Source organism: Pungitius pungitius, chromosome 12, assembly GCF_949316345.1.
Source record: "Pungitius pungitius chromosome 12, fPunPun2.1, whole genome shotgun sequence".
Lineage (NCBI taxonomy): Eukaryota > Metazoa > Chordata > Actinopteri > Perciformes > Gasterosteidae > Pungitius > Pungitius pungitius.
The window spans coordinates 952,038-968,302 of record NC_084911.1 but is presented as its reverse complement, the minus strand read 5'-3'; the positions used below and the strand labels follow the sequence as shown (position 1 = coordinate 968,302).

The 16,265-nt window shown below is 50.8% G+C and overlaps 1 protein-coding gene across 1 annotated transcript in view; it reads left to right on the top strand.

The window, feature by feature from the left end:
- The first annotated feature begins 610 nt into the window (after positions 1-610).
- The window catches only part of grin2ca (glutamate receptor, ionotropic, N-methyl D-aspartate 2Ca), a 37,817-nt gene continuing 22,162 nt past the window's right edge, over positions 611-16,265 (top strand). The window contains exons 1-2 of the mRNA XM_037475412.2: positions 611-1,699; positions 12,878-13,340. Coding sequence (XP_037331309.2) covers positions 12,894-13,340 — 447 coding nt within the window. The 5' untranslated portion in view covers positions 611-1,699; positions 12,878-12,893. The remainder of the gene's footprint in view (positions 1,700-12,877; positions 13,341-16,265) is intronic.

The window sequence follows — 16,265 nt, the reverse complement described above, 5'->3', positions numbered from 1 at the left end:
TCTGGTAGAAGGAAGGACAGACCCGTGTCCTCGGAAGCAGCGCAGGCTTTCAGACGGACGTAGGCGACAGAGCGCAGAGGATAAAGGACCAAGGTCGGCCAAGGTCAAAGCCGGGGATTGACCCAGGGGAAACTCTGCATGTCAAAGGTCACTTGAACACCTTCAGCAACATTTCATTCATTGGATGCAACAACTTTCGGCTCCATTCGACAGACACGAAGAGAAAACACGTCTCAGTGAATGAGACGCCTCATGTCCGACAACATGAGAACATGAGAGGATGATAATATGAGCATGAGAACATGAGAGGATGATAATATGAGAGCATGAGAGCGTGGATGGACGGAAGGACACGTCCCGGGGAGAAGAGGGAGGAGAGACGAGGCGTTTTGGTGCACAGGCTGAAAAAGAAGGCTGTAGTATGTCCAGAGTTGTAAGGCGGAGGGAGGGGAATAAAACGTGGAGCGGGTGGGGGCGGATGGAGGGAGGGAATAGGGAGGGGACAAAGCCAGAGAAGGGAGGGGAGGACGAGAGGATAAATCCTGACTACACAATGATTGGAGCTCACAAGCCCTTCCTGTGACACAGAGTGTGGGAGTCGGGATTACAGCCGGCCAGTGATGCCAGAGTGACAGCTGACGGAGGAAGGAGGGGGGGGGGGCAACCGGGACAACAAGTGACCGAAAGAAGACCCAACAAGGTGTGTTCCCTGGAAGAGGCAGGGGGGGGGGGCAGGGAGCTACACTTTCTTTGTTTTATAAAGAAGATTCCAAACTCCAGCTGGCTGGCATCTGCCCCCCCTCCCCACCCCCCCACCGTCATCTGTGAGCTGGAGCGTCCACTCGTTCTCTTTGATGGGGGGGCCGCAGAGGAGGGCGAGGAGGAAGGAGGACGGAGGACATTGAGACGAGGGTCACCCTCGTTGGACCGGCCCGAGACGGATGGGAGGGGAGGACGGGTGTCTGTGGGGACATCTGTGTCCATGTGAGGTGGGGGCGGGCGAGGACCAGGGGATGCTGATATTTTTTTTTGGGGGGGGGGGGGCATTGACAACACAGTGAAAGTTTTCTGAAGTCTCCGTTCTGCAGCCAAAGAGAGGAATTATCTTTGTATTTTTTTGCCCAAGCGGTGAGCAGCTGCTGAAGGTCTTTGAAAAAGGGAAAAAGCTGCTTTTCACATAAATGTGCCCCGCGGAAGGGTTCCGCCGCAAGGCATTCTGGGACATCTCACTTCTGAGGTAAACTCTGGTTCTAACCTGGGACATTTAGCCAAGAGCTCAAACTGTGGACATCAACGATTTGTTCATCTGCCTCCTCCTCCGCGCACCTGCTCACTTTGCTGCCCCCCCCTCTCCATCGCTCCATCCATCCTGCCCCCCCCATACACACACACACACCTCCCCCCCCACCCCCCTTCTCACCAGCGAGTGAAAATGTGACCTTCTGCCAAAAGTGCTGGAAACCATGCCACCATCACAGCGGGTTCCTCTGCTGCTGCCACTGAAATAGACTCAAACAAGTGCAGTGGGGGAGTGGAGGGTGAGAGGAAGAGGGAGGGGGGGGAGGTAAGGGAAAGAGGAGAAGAGGGCCAAAAGAAGGGGGGAGAGAAAGAAGAGGAGAGGGAGAAAAATAACCAGCCGGAGCGGCGGACACGGGATGAGTGAAGACGAGGCGGCGCTGGATGAGGATTGCCAACACAGGTAACGGATCGCCTTCATCCACCACTTACTCACCTCACAACACCTTCCTCACTTTACAAACTGAGGGCTTCGGAGGTGTGTTTTCAACCCCCCCCCCCAGACCCCCTTTCTCCTCCTCTTCCTCACTGTCAATAGAGGAATTGTGTGCAGAGGATCAGATCAAAAAGCAGCACTCGCCAGGATTCATGCTGTGTTCGGCTTCTGTGCCTGCTGTAGCTGTGTGTGTGTGTGTGTGTGTGTATGCGCCTGTGTGTGTGTGTGTGTGTGTGTGCGCGTGCACGGTGGCTGTAACTGTTGCTTTAACTCAGCAAGCCGCCGGATCAAGCGGAGCGGATCGATGCGTCATTGTAAACAGTTGGAGCAGCTGAGAGGTGATTTACCTGCAGGTATCAAAGCACCTCTCAGCTGCTCTACAGGAGGAGGATGAGGAGGATGGATGAAGATGCTGGAATGAGGAGGGTGGAGGCTGGCTGGAGAGAATGGATGAGGAGGCTGCGATGAGGAGGATGTATGAAGATGCTGGAATGAGGAGGCTGCGATGAGGAGGCTGGATGAGGAGGCTGGATGAGGAGGCTGCGATGCGGAGGCTGCGATGAGGAGGCTGGAGGCTGGATGAGGAGGCTGGAGGCTGGATGAGGAGGCTGGATGAGGAGGATTGATGAGGAGGCTGGAGGCTGGATGATGAGGCTGCGATGGTGAGGCTGCGATGAGGAGGCTGGAGGCTGGATGAGGAGGCTGGATGAGGAGGCTGGATGAGGAGGCTGCGATGCGGAGGCTGCGATGAGGAGGCTGGAGGCTGCGATGAGGAGGCTGGAGGCTGGATGAGGAGGCTGGATGAGGAGGATTGATGAGGAGGCTGGATGAGGCTGGATGAGTGTCTTTCCAGGATGCCAGAGAAGGATTCTGTAATTATTTAGGGTCACTTGGCTGATGAACTGCGTGAAAAGTGCAAACCAGAGGCTGGGTCGAGGTGTATGACAATCAGAGCGAGGACGAAGGTGTGTCCCCCCCCCCCAGGACCGAGTGACCCAGGGTCGAGTTGAGGGAACTCATCCATAAGTCGCTGTCCAGCCCAGACGCTTCCGGTGTGGAAGGGAGAGGTTTGTTGGTTCAATGCAGAAAAAGAGCAGGATTCCACCGGGACGTCCGGGGGGGGCGGGGGGGGGGGGGGGGGGGTTCAAGGTTCAACCCGCCTCCAGATCTGTAAGAACATATTCCCTCTGTGGAAAAGCACATTTTATCTGTGCAATAAGACTGAAATATTCATCAATAAGTCATTCAATGGCCGCTGATGGTTCAGACGGTTCCTATCCGAGGGGGCGCCGATTTACCAGGTGGGGGCCACGGTGTCTTTGACCAGGAAGAAGAAAACTAAAGATATGGCCCCTCCAAATAATAGAACGCTCTCTTCTGGATAAAGATGTTCTGTAGCTCCTGGTTAGTGACGCAACCCCAGGAGGCGCAGCATCATTTCAGAAGGATTCCAGAACTTTTTTGTGGCGGCCAAAGGGGGGGGGGGGGGGGGGGCGGCATTTAGGCAGGTGAAAAATGGCTGTTCATTATGTGAGGCCAACCATATCCCAGTTCCAGAAATTTGATGTACTGGTGTGTGTGTGTGTGTGTGAGAGAGAGAGAGACTAGGCCACATGTGACTGGAGGAACCAATGTAAGGCTTCTCAGCATGTCACACACACACACAATGTGGGGGAGGAGTCTGTGATCAATAACACAACTCATCACCGATGACATCACACACACACCTCTGGGGACAACATGTCCTCACCTTCAAAAGAAACCTGCGTGTCCTCTGTGCCGTTAGTTTGTCCCTCTACGATCAGCTGCTGTGATTCAGTGCTTTAAAGTGTTCACACACACACACACACACACACACACACACACACACGCACACACACACGCACACACACACACGCACGCAGCCACTCAGTGTGTAGTCCGTGAGTCTATTTGCAGGTTTAATGACTTTATTAATCTGATGTCATTGTGCTTAAAGGGACAGTTTGCCATCAGTCAGAGTAGATGGTTCGGGTGGAGGGAAGTCGATGTGATGGAGGTCAGCTGGTGCTGCTGTGAAGACTCCACAGCCTCCACTTCAATGAAGATAATCAACGGACCTCAAATGCTAACGCGTAGCTAACGCGTAGCGCTGCTAGGGGAATCGGGGACGTGTTGGTGGATTTATTTCAGATACGTTCTTCTCCGTTTGGAGGAGCTCAGGTGGAAACCAATCCATGGAAGGAAGACTTTTGTTTCCTGATTTCAACAATTAGGCCTGGTGTGAAACTGAACTTTGGTGATGTAAATGAGTCCAGGGGAAGGTAAATGAGTGATGAATAATGGACGAGCATGAAGCCCCCCCCCCCCCAGAAACCTGAACAAAGAGTTCACATGTGAGGCCCAAGACCAAAGACTACACCGAACGCCACCGCCATTCATCCAAGGTCATGAGGGAGGAGCAGTAAATCCTGTCCCACCTCCTCGACGTGTTGGAGCACAGATGCGTGCTGCGATACTGCAGGTGCACGAGGGGGGGGGGGGGCTGCATGTGACTCTCGCTCTCTATAAGTTTTACAGCTCCGGTTCTCCATCATCTGTATTCATGGCACCTGGTCTGACGTCCTGTCCCTGTTGAGAGGGAGAGCTGACACGCCGCGAGGGGGGGGGCGGTGGGGGGGGGCGCCTCCTCTCCTCTCGCTCCCTGTCATTCTTCTGCCTCTCAACTTGTGAGTGTTGGTGAGGCGTGTGGCTCAGTGCATATGTGATCTGTGATGGGGGGGGGTTCTATTCTGTTTTCTATTCAAAGCTGCGTGCGTCTGCCTCTTAATTGTTCACCATTAGCCCCCCGGCGCTGACACGGCGGGGAGTGTCTCTGTGACGGATGGTGACAACGTTAACCTAAGAGATGAAGGTAGGGGGGGCGCGGGGGGGGGGACACAGGGGGGGGTTGTCTGTCGGCCTCCCGGAATAGGAAGCAGTCTGGCTTTGCGTGATGGTTCTAAAGATATCACACGGCGGCCTAACAGGAAGTGACACGGGGCGTCCCGGCGGTGGCGTAGCTGAGGTCTATTCTGGCTTCCCTTGTCACATGTCGTCCTCCCCCCCCCCCCCCCCGACCCCACTCGTCCCACTCTGTCGACACCTGTGTGAGGGCGACAAACACGCTCCAACGGCCCCAGTAACAGTGCTTCAGAGGCAGCTGACTCCAGAAGGACCAGAGCCGACCACCAGCTGCGACTCATATAGTTGTCATTTCTTCAGTCGGCTTTGTCATTTTAATAATTTTTACAAAAGATTTAAAAGAAAAGTGCAGATGCTGAAAAGCAACATAAACCAGATGAAAGGAGAGTGAAATTAAATGATTTAAATGCTTTAAAGGCAAATGAACTTCTCTCTACTTTAAGACGCTTTCATCAGTTCTTCTGAGGTGAACTGGCCCTTTAAAATTGATTGTAGTCGAGCTTATCTTTGACACGGCTGCTTTAGAACACATAAGTAGTGAGGTGCCCCCCCCCACACGCAGGGGGGATTAAAAACAAAGTGGTATGCTCACATGTGGATTACAGCGTGTGCACAATGTGGGGGCAGCCACAGAGGGAACTCTGGAGCTGATGACAGCTGGTGCGAAGGGGGGGGCTCAGGGTCTTATAGTGATGCCTGCTCCACATACGGACACACATGTGGCTGAGCGTGGGGGGGGAACTCCACCTGTGGGGATTCGTTGGGGTCGGAGTGAGTTCCTTAAGCCCCCCCGCCTCCCCCTCCACCCGTGAACAAATGGATTACCTACACGACACCAACGGAATCTGCGGCCTTCTGAAAATCCTCAAAATGCATAGACAAAGCAACGGGGGGGGGGGGGGGGGGGCATAAATCCAATGTGGGCGACGGCAGGAAGGAGCCTCGGATGAAACACCTGCTTAAACGCTCGTGTTCATTTCCTGCTTCCATCGAACCACTCGGCCCGCTTTGATGCTTTAAAGCGTAAAGTCACAACCGCAATAAAGCATCTGCCGTGGGATCTAAAACCTGCTGATGGCGCCGAACGCCCCGTCTCCTGCCCCCCCCCCCCTCCCCCCACGATACGCTTCCCTCCTGAATATTCAAATACTTTAAAGCACACATAGAGAGATACAGAAAACAGCCTGGAAACCCTTTACTTCATTCCTGCTGCTGTTTATGTGATATTTTACAAGACACCCCCCCCCCCCCCTGCCTCGCCCCCCCCATCCAGTAAAGAACCTGATCACATCTGTTGGGTTCACATGTGGCAGGTTAACTGCTTGTTGTGTGAAGGCCGCTGTGTCCGCTGGTGTCACAGCCGCAAGGCGGTGGGGCGAGGGGGGGCGCGAGGGGGGGTTGTTCAGAGAAACCAATATCCCTGAGTGAATCTGTTAGACCTGCAAGTAGGTCAGAGGTCAGCATAAATGCATAAATTAGGTGTGGTCAGGAGAGAGAGGAGGAGGCAAGCGGAGTCTCATCCTTCCCTCAGAGAGCAGACCCCTCCCCTCCCAGTGAAGACTCCTCCTCTCAGAGAGCAGACCCCTCCCCTACCAGTGAAGACTCCTCCTCTCAGAGAGCAGACCCCTCCCCTCCCAGTGAAGACTCCTCCTCTCAGAGAGCAGACTCCTCCCCTCCCAGTGAAGACTCCTCCTCTCAGAGAGCAGACTCCTCCTCTCAGAGAGCAGACCCCTCCCCTCCCAGTGAAGACCCCTCCTCTCAGAGAGAAGACTCCTCCCCTCCCAGTGAAGACCCCTCCTCTCCCAGTGAAGACCCCTCCTCTCAGAGAGAAGACTCCTCCCCTCCCAGTGAAGACTCCTCCTCTCAGAGAGCAGACCCCTCCCCTCCCAGTGAAGACCCCTCCCCTCCCCAGGAAGAAACGCAGATAGGCTTCAGACTTTTTAAAAATGGAACAACCCAAGATATTTCGTCCAAGGAAGCGTGAGTTATAGCTGGGCTGTTAGCTGGTAGCGTGTTAGCGTGTTAGCTGGTAGCGTGTTAGCTGGTAGCGTGTTCACTTCAGCTTCAGCAAATATCTCAGTTCACAACTCAGAACTCTTCTTTTGTCTTTAGCAGTTTTCCTCCCGCTGAGGAACTGGATCAGTTTGATTGATCTGTGTGAACGTAGTTGAACTGGTCTGGGATCATAATATATATATATATATATACACTCACCGGCCACTTTATTAGGTACACCTGTCCAACTGCTCGTTAACACTTAATTTCTAAGCAGCCAATCACATGGCGGCAACTCAGTGCATTTAGGCATGTAGACATTGTCAAGACAATCTCCTGCGGTTCAAACCGAGCATCAGTATGGGGAAGAAAGGTGATTTGAGTGACTTTGAACGTGGCATGATTGTTGGTGCCAGAAGGGCTGGTCTGAGTATTTCAGAAACTGCTAATCTACTGGGATTTTCACGCACAACCATCTCTAGGGTTTACAGAGAATGGTCCGAAAAAGAAATAACATCCAGTGAGCGGCAGTTCTGTGGGCGGAAATGCCTTGTTGATGCCAGAGGTCAGAGGAGAATGGCCAGACTGGTTCGAGCTGATAGAAGGGCAACAGTGACTCAAATAACCACCCGTTACAACCAAGGTGGGCATAAGAGCATCTCTGAACGCACAGTACGTCGAACTTTGAGGCAGATGGGCTACAGCAGCAGAAGACCACACCGGGTGCCACTCCTTTCAGCTAAGAACAGGAAACTGAGGCTACAATTTGCACAAGCTCATCGAAATTGGACAATAGAAGATTGGAAAAACGTTGCCTGGTCTGATGAGTCTCGATTTCTGCTGCGGCATTCGGATGGTAGGGTCAGAATTTGGCGTCTACAACATGAAAGCATGGATCCATCCTGCCTTGTATCAACGGTTCAGGCTGGTGGTGGTGGTGTCATGGTGTGGGGAATATTTTCTTGGCACTCTTTGGGCCCCTTGGTACCAATTGAGCATCGTTGCAACGCCACAGCCTACCTGAGTATTGATGCTGACCATGTCCATCCCTTTATGACCACAATGTACCCAACTTCTGATGGCTACTTTCAGCAGGATAATGCGCCATGTCATAAAGCTGGAATCATCTCAGACTGGTTTCTTGAACATGACAATGAGTTCGCTGTACTCAAATGGCCTCCACAATCACCAGATCTCAATCCAACAGAGCATCTTTGGGATGTGGTGGAACGGGAGATTCGCATCATGGATGTGCAGCCGACAAATCTGCGGCAACTGTGTGATGCCATCATGTCAATATGGACCAAACTCCCTGAGGAATGCTTCCAGCACCTTGTTGAATCTATGCCACGAAGAATTGAGGCAGTTCTGAAGGCAAAAGGGGGTCCAACCCGTTACTAGCATGGGGTACCTAATAAAGTGGCCGGGGAGTGTATATATATATATACATATATTATAATATGTGTTGGATAAGTAAGTGAAAAATGTGACATTTTGAATAAATGAGAACACCAATGAAGCATGTTGCTCAGTGGAGGTGGCCTGTAACCGATGATATAAGCTAAATATATTTATATTTAATAAGCTGTAATGAGAAGAGTTTCAGAGGAGGAGTCATTACACACAGACGACTCCATTTGGACGCTTCCATTTGTCTTCAGGTGAGGAAAGCGGGGACAGAGAGGGGGTGGGGTTATTTACGATGATCTGGATTAAGATCTGATCCCCTAAAAGTTCGGTCGGGACCGCCCGGTTTGGGTCACAGAGATCTAGGATTCAGTTTATTCATTTCACGAGGTACACGAGAGGAATCCCATCTAGTGGAGAGAAAAACACTTTGACTCAAAAGCAGCCAGCGGGGTATCTGTACTTACTCAGCAGATGAATCTACAGATTAGTTAAATGGCTGCGGATTTAAGGAGATTAGCATGGCTTTATATATTTTATTTTTCCGTCAGAGCCGAGCTGAACATGTTCATACAGGTGGAGGCAGAGAGACGTGGCCGCTGTGGTTGGTGAGTTAGTGGAGGTCAAATATCCGTTAGCTCAGAAAAGGTGAATTCCAATTGAGAGCCAATTTACCAGGTGTGGCAAAGTAAGTTAAATAATTCAATGGTCCAATAATACGTCTCCCATTCATGATGCTTTGCACATTCTCAGCTGCTGTTGAAGTTCACAATTGTAAAGGTAAAGGTTTTTATGAACTGGCACCAAATTCTTGGCTTTTGGTTTCCATCGGGGGCGTCATCACTCCTAAAAGAATAGAGACACTAAAGTGCATCCTAAAATAAATACATCAAAATGACTCAACTGACAAAGCTTCAGGTGACGAGCATTTCTACATCGAGGTCTTGTTTTCGCAAACAGAAGTGGAAAAGTAGAGACCTGCAGTCTCAGGCCCAATGCATGCTGGGAAAGCTACAGCCCCCTGAAGCCCTGAACAGAGCCGACTGAAGTGATTCAATGATTCAATGAATGGTCTCTGATGACATCAGGACCACAGAGAGCCTTCACCTCTTCAGACAGAACCTCCACTGACACACTAACACACTGTAGACCTTAAACTGGACTTATGATTCTTATCTATAACTAGTTGTACATCGGCTTGTTTGATGAAATGACACTTTCTTGTTTCCTTATGGTTGAAATGCTCTTGCTGTAAGTCCCTTTGGAGAAAAGTGTCAGCTAGATGACATGTGATGGAATGGAATGTACAAAAGTCCTAAAACAGGCAGGAAACATAACTCTGCGTGTTGGAGAAGGAGCGATCGGTAAGAAGCTGCTGAGATGAAGCATCACCACAGAACCATGATGGAGGCTCTTTTCTTCTTTAAATGCTCTTTTCTCTCATTTCAACAACGGAGCAGGTGGTTAATGAAACAGTCGATGTCCGTTTCCCCCGTAGAGGTCAATGAAGGTGAATGGACCTGGAAAAAGGATGAAATGAGTCTACAGGAAATAATGAGAGGAGATTGGGGGGGGGGAAGAATCCTGGGAAATGATTGCGAGGTGTGAAAAAGAAATTTAAATAAGCGCACGCAGTTAACCAGAAGAATTGAATAAACTCAAGTAAAGAATATTATTCTGTGAAGAATACAGGATCGCTGTCACGTTGACTTGCTCAGAGGAGAAGTTCCACGGCAGCAGGACGTGCAGATGTGCTGCCGGGCCAGATGTCAGCGCGGCGTGCAAACGAGCTGAAGGGAAGTGCTTCCCCCGAGAGCCCCACACACCGTCAGGACCAGAGCACTTCAGCCATGGGAGGAGTGTTTATTTGCTGCTTCTCTTTGTCCTCTCGCACCGACTCTGGCAGGAGCCCGGCGAGGGAGGGGGGGGGGGGGTGTCAAAACAGCGCCGGCTTGAATCATTTGTGCAGTGTGTGTGTGTGTTAATCACGCTGTGGGACACACATCAGCTGGGTGACATTTTGGGGACAGCCCTGTCAAAGCAGCCGCACACTGAGAGACTGCCGGCTGTCTGCACACCTTCTGTCCTCAGGACACATCCAGAGGGACACAACGATGCTCTGCACACCTTCTGTCCTCAGGACACATCCAGAGGAATGTTCTAAACAACGTTTAAGACGTGCAGGGACAAGATGGTCCGTACAGTCGTAAACCAGTAAGAAATGAGCTTTTTGTAATGGTTTAAAGGTGTGAGATTGGGGGCATTTGGAGGGCTCTCACCCGGCTCAGTGTTTACCTGAACGGGTCACAGAGGGGGGGGCCCTGCTTAAGTCAATAAATCCCACACCAGAGGTTGGACCCCTCAAACCCACACCAGAAGCCACCTGAGGATGGATCCGGTCCTACGACAGGTTCCTCCGGCGGCTCCTTCACACCTCCACAGCGCGGCGGGACGTCTTCTCCGTATCGGACACGTTCTCACCCACCGAAAATATGTTCGGTGGGTGAGAACGTGTAGCGTGTGAAAAAACAACTGCGCCCACTTCGCTGGTGGCGAATTCTCACCACAAAGGCTCCATTGTGGCTGGGTCGCATCGATAGGAGAATAAAATCCATACGTCTCACTGTGCGTGTGTATTTATATATATTTATATGCACAGTGTGTGTATAATGCTTGCATAAGACTTCCTGGGGTTGTGAAGTTAAGATGCATCTTCACGGTTCTGAACATTTGAACATCTTTAGTGATTCCATTGATAAGAACTCATGTTCTAATCCAACGAGGGGTGGGTTTGTGAAGCTACAGAAGGTTCTGTAGATCTTTGTGATGTGTAAGCGCTGTCAATGCAGCATGTGCTACTAACTATTAACCACCTCATCAAACCCAGGGACAGCTGAGAAGGTCCCGAGAAGGTACTGAAGACAGGTGAATGTGTTTCAGGTGAACAGATCAATGACAGCCCCGAAAACATCGGTGTCATGAAGCTGTTTGAAGTGTTGCGTAATCCATTAACACGGAACAACAAGCATAGAACATGACCCCGTCCTGCTGACCCCCCCCATCCCACCGGAGGGAAGCCCTCACACACACACACACTGGGGTGGGGGGGTCTACACTACAGTTTAAAGGTCACACTGAGGGGAACAGAGGATCTGCAGAACCGATCTGTAATTCAGCCGCATCACCAAGCTGCGATATCAAAGGGATGGTTAGGATTTGGGGGGGGGGGGGGGGGGGGTCAGGTTCTTCTGTTCAGTCGGAGGGTGTGTGGACTAACCAGCTCGGGAGGGGGATTAAGTGAGCGCTAAATTTAGAACACTTTCATTGTTCTACCTTGCTGTCAGACAGCTGTTGTCTTCTCTTCAAAGACTTTTTACTGATCGATCGGGGCCGTGTGGACCCCCCCCCCCCCCCCCAACTGCAGTTTGGCACTCGTGTATATAAATAAAAAGCTTAAGACAATGAGATCAAATGTAATCTTGTCAAATTTACTTTTGGTGGGAAAGCTGAATTAATCCATGAAATAAGTACGAGTTCCTGTGAGCTTGTTGTTTGAATACAAATGGAATATTTATGTCGACGACTTCGTGACTTTAAAGCTGTTGAAAGGATTTTTGGGATGGTGACAAAAAGCTTGAAGACCAGCTGCTATAACAAAGCATTAAAAACAATCTGCGTCTGCTAATATGGATCATGGATGATCTGTGATCTGCTTTGGTTCTGATGATGCATCAGACCTCGGATCCAAAAAGTGCTTTTCACATGTCACACACCACCTGATGGAGGAAAGTAAAACCACAGATAACGGCTTGACCCCCCGGCTATTAGGAAGCATGTCGAGAGCACCTTGTCGCAAAGTTATTGATGACTCACTACCCGCTCACTTTAATTCCACACGCACCCCCAGCGGGATTTGACCTTTGTGCTTCCTGCTTTGATTAAAAACAATGCAGCTCGGTGCTCTGAAGCATTTGGACCATCAAAGACTTGGAGCTGAAACGGGGGCCAACGTCATTGGATGAGACGTGGCAGATAGCCTTTGGGGTATCTGGGGTACCCTCTGGTACGGGGTTTATGAGCTGGTTAGGGTTGCTGGGCCCCTCTAGAGGCCCCGCCCCCTCTGAGAGGAACTCAGCAGTCTCAGAACCGTCTCACGACGCCTGGCAGGGATTACTGAGTATCGAGGGATTACAATGTAACCCCCCCCCCACTGGGAATCCATCACATGGCAGGTCGGGATCTCAGTGACGGGGGGACCAGCGTGTGGCGATGCCTCGGGGGCCGCCAGATAGGATCCTGAGTGCGTCTGACAGCTCGACACAAGCCGCTGTCTGGCTACAACGTGAGCGTGAAACCAACAAGGTTCTGACATGCCCCCCCGCCCCCCCCCTTCCATCGCACCTCCCAGGGGGGGCACAGAGAAAAGCTATTTTGGATCGTTTGGCGGGAGAGTTTATGGCTTCAATCCATTTGTAAATATGAACAGCGTTGGTTTGAATGATCAGTTACTAAAATACAAAGACTTAACTTATGAAACATCTTAGAAATCGTCCAATAATCAGCATGTCGGCATAACTTTGGCAGATTCCGTTTAAAACCACGAATAAAGTAACAGCTTCAAAAGTAATGTCATGAGAGATAAAAAGATAAATCCTCTTGTTCTCCATTTGTTGCATTAGACACTGGACGCCATCTGTTGGGTGGAGCAGCAGCAGCAGCTGCCTTTAACAGCAGGACGGGTCCACTGCTCCACGCTCTAACATGTATCTAACATGTCCACGTCTCTGCCCCCCCCCACAGGCAGTAGGTGACTGAGATGGGCGTTCGTCTGGGCTGTTTGAGCGACTCCCCGTGGTGGCCGCCGCCCCCGCCCCCGCCGCTGCTGCTGCTGCTGCTGGTGCTCTGCGGCGGCCCCCACTGCTCCGGCCGGCCGTTCGGGGTCCCCGCGCCCTCCGTCAACGTGGCGGTGGTCTTCAGCGGCTCGGCCTACCAGGCGGAGATCAAGGGGCGGCTCAGCCGGGAGAACTTCCTGGACCTGCCGCTGGAGGTGAACCCCATCACCGTGCTGGTGAACAACACCAACCCGCGGGCGCTGCTCACCCGCATCTGCGACACGCTGTCCGCCAACCGCGTGCATGGCGTGGTGTTCGAGGACAACGTGGGCTCCGAGGCCGTGGCGCAGATCTTGGACTTCATCTCCACGCAGACGGCCGTGCCCATCGTGGGGATCAGCGGCGGCTCCGCCGTCGTGCTGCCGTACAAGGTCAGTGTGGGGGGGTCGGACCGGGGGGGGGGGGGGAGGTAGGGTGACGGGGGCCCAGCCAGCGGCCTTTACATCACCTCATGGGCTGCTATCAAAGGGCCGAGCATCAGGTGACGCAGGACGGTGTGGAGCAAGAGGCGGGATGTAACGTCTGTAATGACCAATCACCATTATTAGTTCAACTATGGAGTGAATCCATCACTTGGCATTAAGCCGCCTCATGTAGAAGTATTGAGATCTTTCTCAAACAGCTGTTTACTCACTTACTCACTGACTAGAAGATCATTCTCTCATCGACTGGGTAACAAAAAATGGAATAAATAAAACATGAATGAATAAATGGTGCCCCAGTAACATCCCTCAAAATCTGAAAATCTTTAGTTCCCTCTAAGTTGTATCTTCAGCTGTCTAACAATTAGGAACTCAAAGTACTTTTGGTTTTTTTTGGAGCAGCACAACATCCGAATACGCTCCTTTCTGAACGAGCAACAGCATTTTAATTGATCTTCCATGAATCACCACTAGAATGACAAACCAAATGGAAGCCACTTGACTTAATATCAGTTTTCCCTCAAGCTGGGTGCATTGGGTGATATTCGAGTTATTCAGTCATTCAGTAGAGAATCTGTGACCTCACAGCAAACAATTAAACCGCTCAAGGTGCAGATTTATTTTCTGGGGAGCAGTAGTCACACGGAGGGACACACGTGCAGTCGCTTCAGTGCTAATTACATCATTCAAAGTCAGCATCAGACAGATGGACGGCCACAATAAACGGCTTAACGGCAAATAAAAATCACAATCACCAATTAACTGAGGAATGTGTTTCAGTCGCTTAAAGTTCAGGAGGCAAGAGATGAAGCAAGAGGCTTTGTGAAGGTTAAACACAAAGCATCAATTCCCCAAACTTCCCCCAGATCTAACGGACACCGGGCCACAGGGTTTAAATCTGTCACTTTGCAGAATTTGTGGCCTCCAAAGACTGTTAAATGATCCTCAGTGGTGAATCAGAGGTGCACGCAGCGATGGGACTCTCAGCTGAGCCACACTAGTTATTAAAATGCTTTTAGAGTTTGGGATGGAAGGTCCAGTCTGCAGGAGCCACAGACACCAGACTTAAGCCTTTCAGTCGCTTCGTCTTAGACGAAGAATCCAGCTGCAGCAAGATCCTGCAGATTAATCCTCTACAGAGCAGACGCTGCACATTAGCAATAAAGGTCTAAATATCCAAATTGTTCTATATGATTTTTGAAGAAAGATTTAGGCCTGATTTCGTTTGGCCTTTTTCATCATTGTGAATCAAATCGTCTCCGAACTCTGAAGTTTTCAAATATTTACTAATGGTTTAAAAACTCTAATACACCTAAATCTATTCATTTAGAATTAGATAATAGCCATCATTTCTTCCATTTAGAATTTCTCTTTTTGAAGAAACACGGAGACAATATTAAGACTCCACTAATTCCCTTAATTCATTCTGTGCAGACAGCCCCCCCCGCGTCCGTTTGCCATCAGCGCCGCTTCCCCAGGGTAATAAAAGTGACGCCACTCGGCAGTTAATGCCTCCCACTGCTCGTCTACAGCAACTCAATCATATCGCATTACAAAATAAAACACCTGTAATAACAGTGTAAGGACAACGGCCCGCAGCAGTGGAAATGAAGGAATGCTTGTTCTCAGTAATTAGCCGCTGACGGACGTTGGGACCATTCGGACGGGATGTGGTGATTGTATCAAAGGGGCCTCCCGGAGCAGCGAGTGCATGCATCATTAAAACATGGCCGCGCCCGGGGGGGGGGGGGGGGGGGGGGGGGGGGACCCACCGTGATCTACTGCTCCCCGCTGAGCTGCCGGATCTCTGATTGACACCAACAGCTCCCTGCCTGGCCTGATAATTTGATTATTTTTTTTTTAGGCAAATCATTTCTCACGGCATTGGGTCCCCCACGCGGTCACAGTCCCAGATGGGGTTATGCATATTTAGTCATTGGTACGTCAGGTCCCATTTAGAACAAACCTTTACTTTGAAATGCCCACGGCAGTGGCCACAGGCAAACATGTCCTCCCCACTCGTCTACAGACGCTCAGGTCGGGTTTCGGGGGGTGTGGGGGGGGGCAACAGTTCCAGCAGGAGACCCCTGTTCCCGGGATCCCAGTCAGCACATAACGTGATTTATGGAGATCCAACGTTCCTCTTGGATCTGGATCTGGGCGCCAGGCACCGGAGATGAGTTTGTTCCAACCTTCTTTTCTGTCGTCTTCTAAACAATCAGCGGCGCCGCCCCGCGCACTGATTTATGGGCCGCTGTCGAAGGTACTCAACGAGGCAAAAGGAGCTCATTCATTTTTCATACACGTCGCCGAGAGCCGAGGGGTTTGATGGTTGTGGAAGTGACAGCATAAAACGAGGTGATAAACCGGTTCCTGTCCTGGGGACATTTTAGCTTGTTGATCGGCTCCGGGATCCGGTTTATTTTCTACAAGAAGGGAAGCAATCAGGCAAAGTTTACTCCACAAAGAACTTTAATCATTAGTGCATCTGTAGTCTATCAACAGTAAATCAAAAGGTAGGTTCTTCTACTGCCAGCAGATCCATCAGTTCACTCCGGTCTCCTCATTGGCCAATCAGCGGGTGAATCAATGGCCGCCCGAAAACCCCCAAATGTTGGCCTCGCTGCTTTAAAACTGGGAAAATGGCTGGTTGGTTTCCAGAAGCACAACAGCACAGGTCTCCAACAAAAAAGCCACGAAACCGTATCAAGGTTTTCGAAGGGCAACATCTGGAAAAGCATCTTCAACTATTTTGGTAAAATTGTGGAAGCTGTTTTGATTTTGATTCATCATTTAAAAAGGGAAGCACAAACTGGACCAGCAGGGTGATGACGCAGTAAGAAAAAGGGAGTCCTTTAATGTCAAAACCCGTCC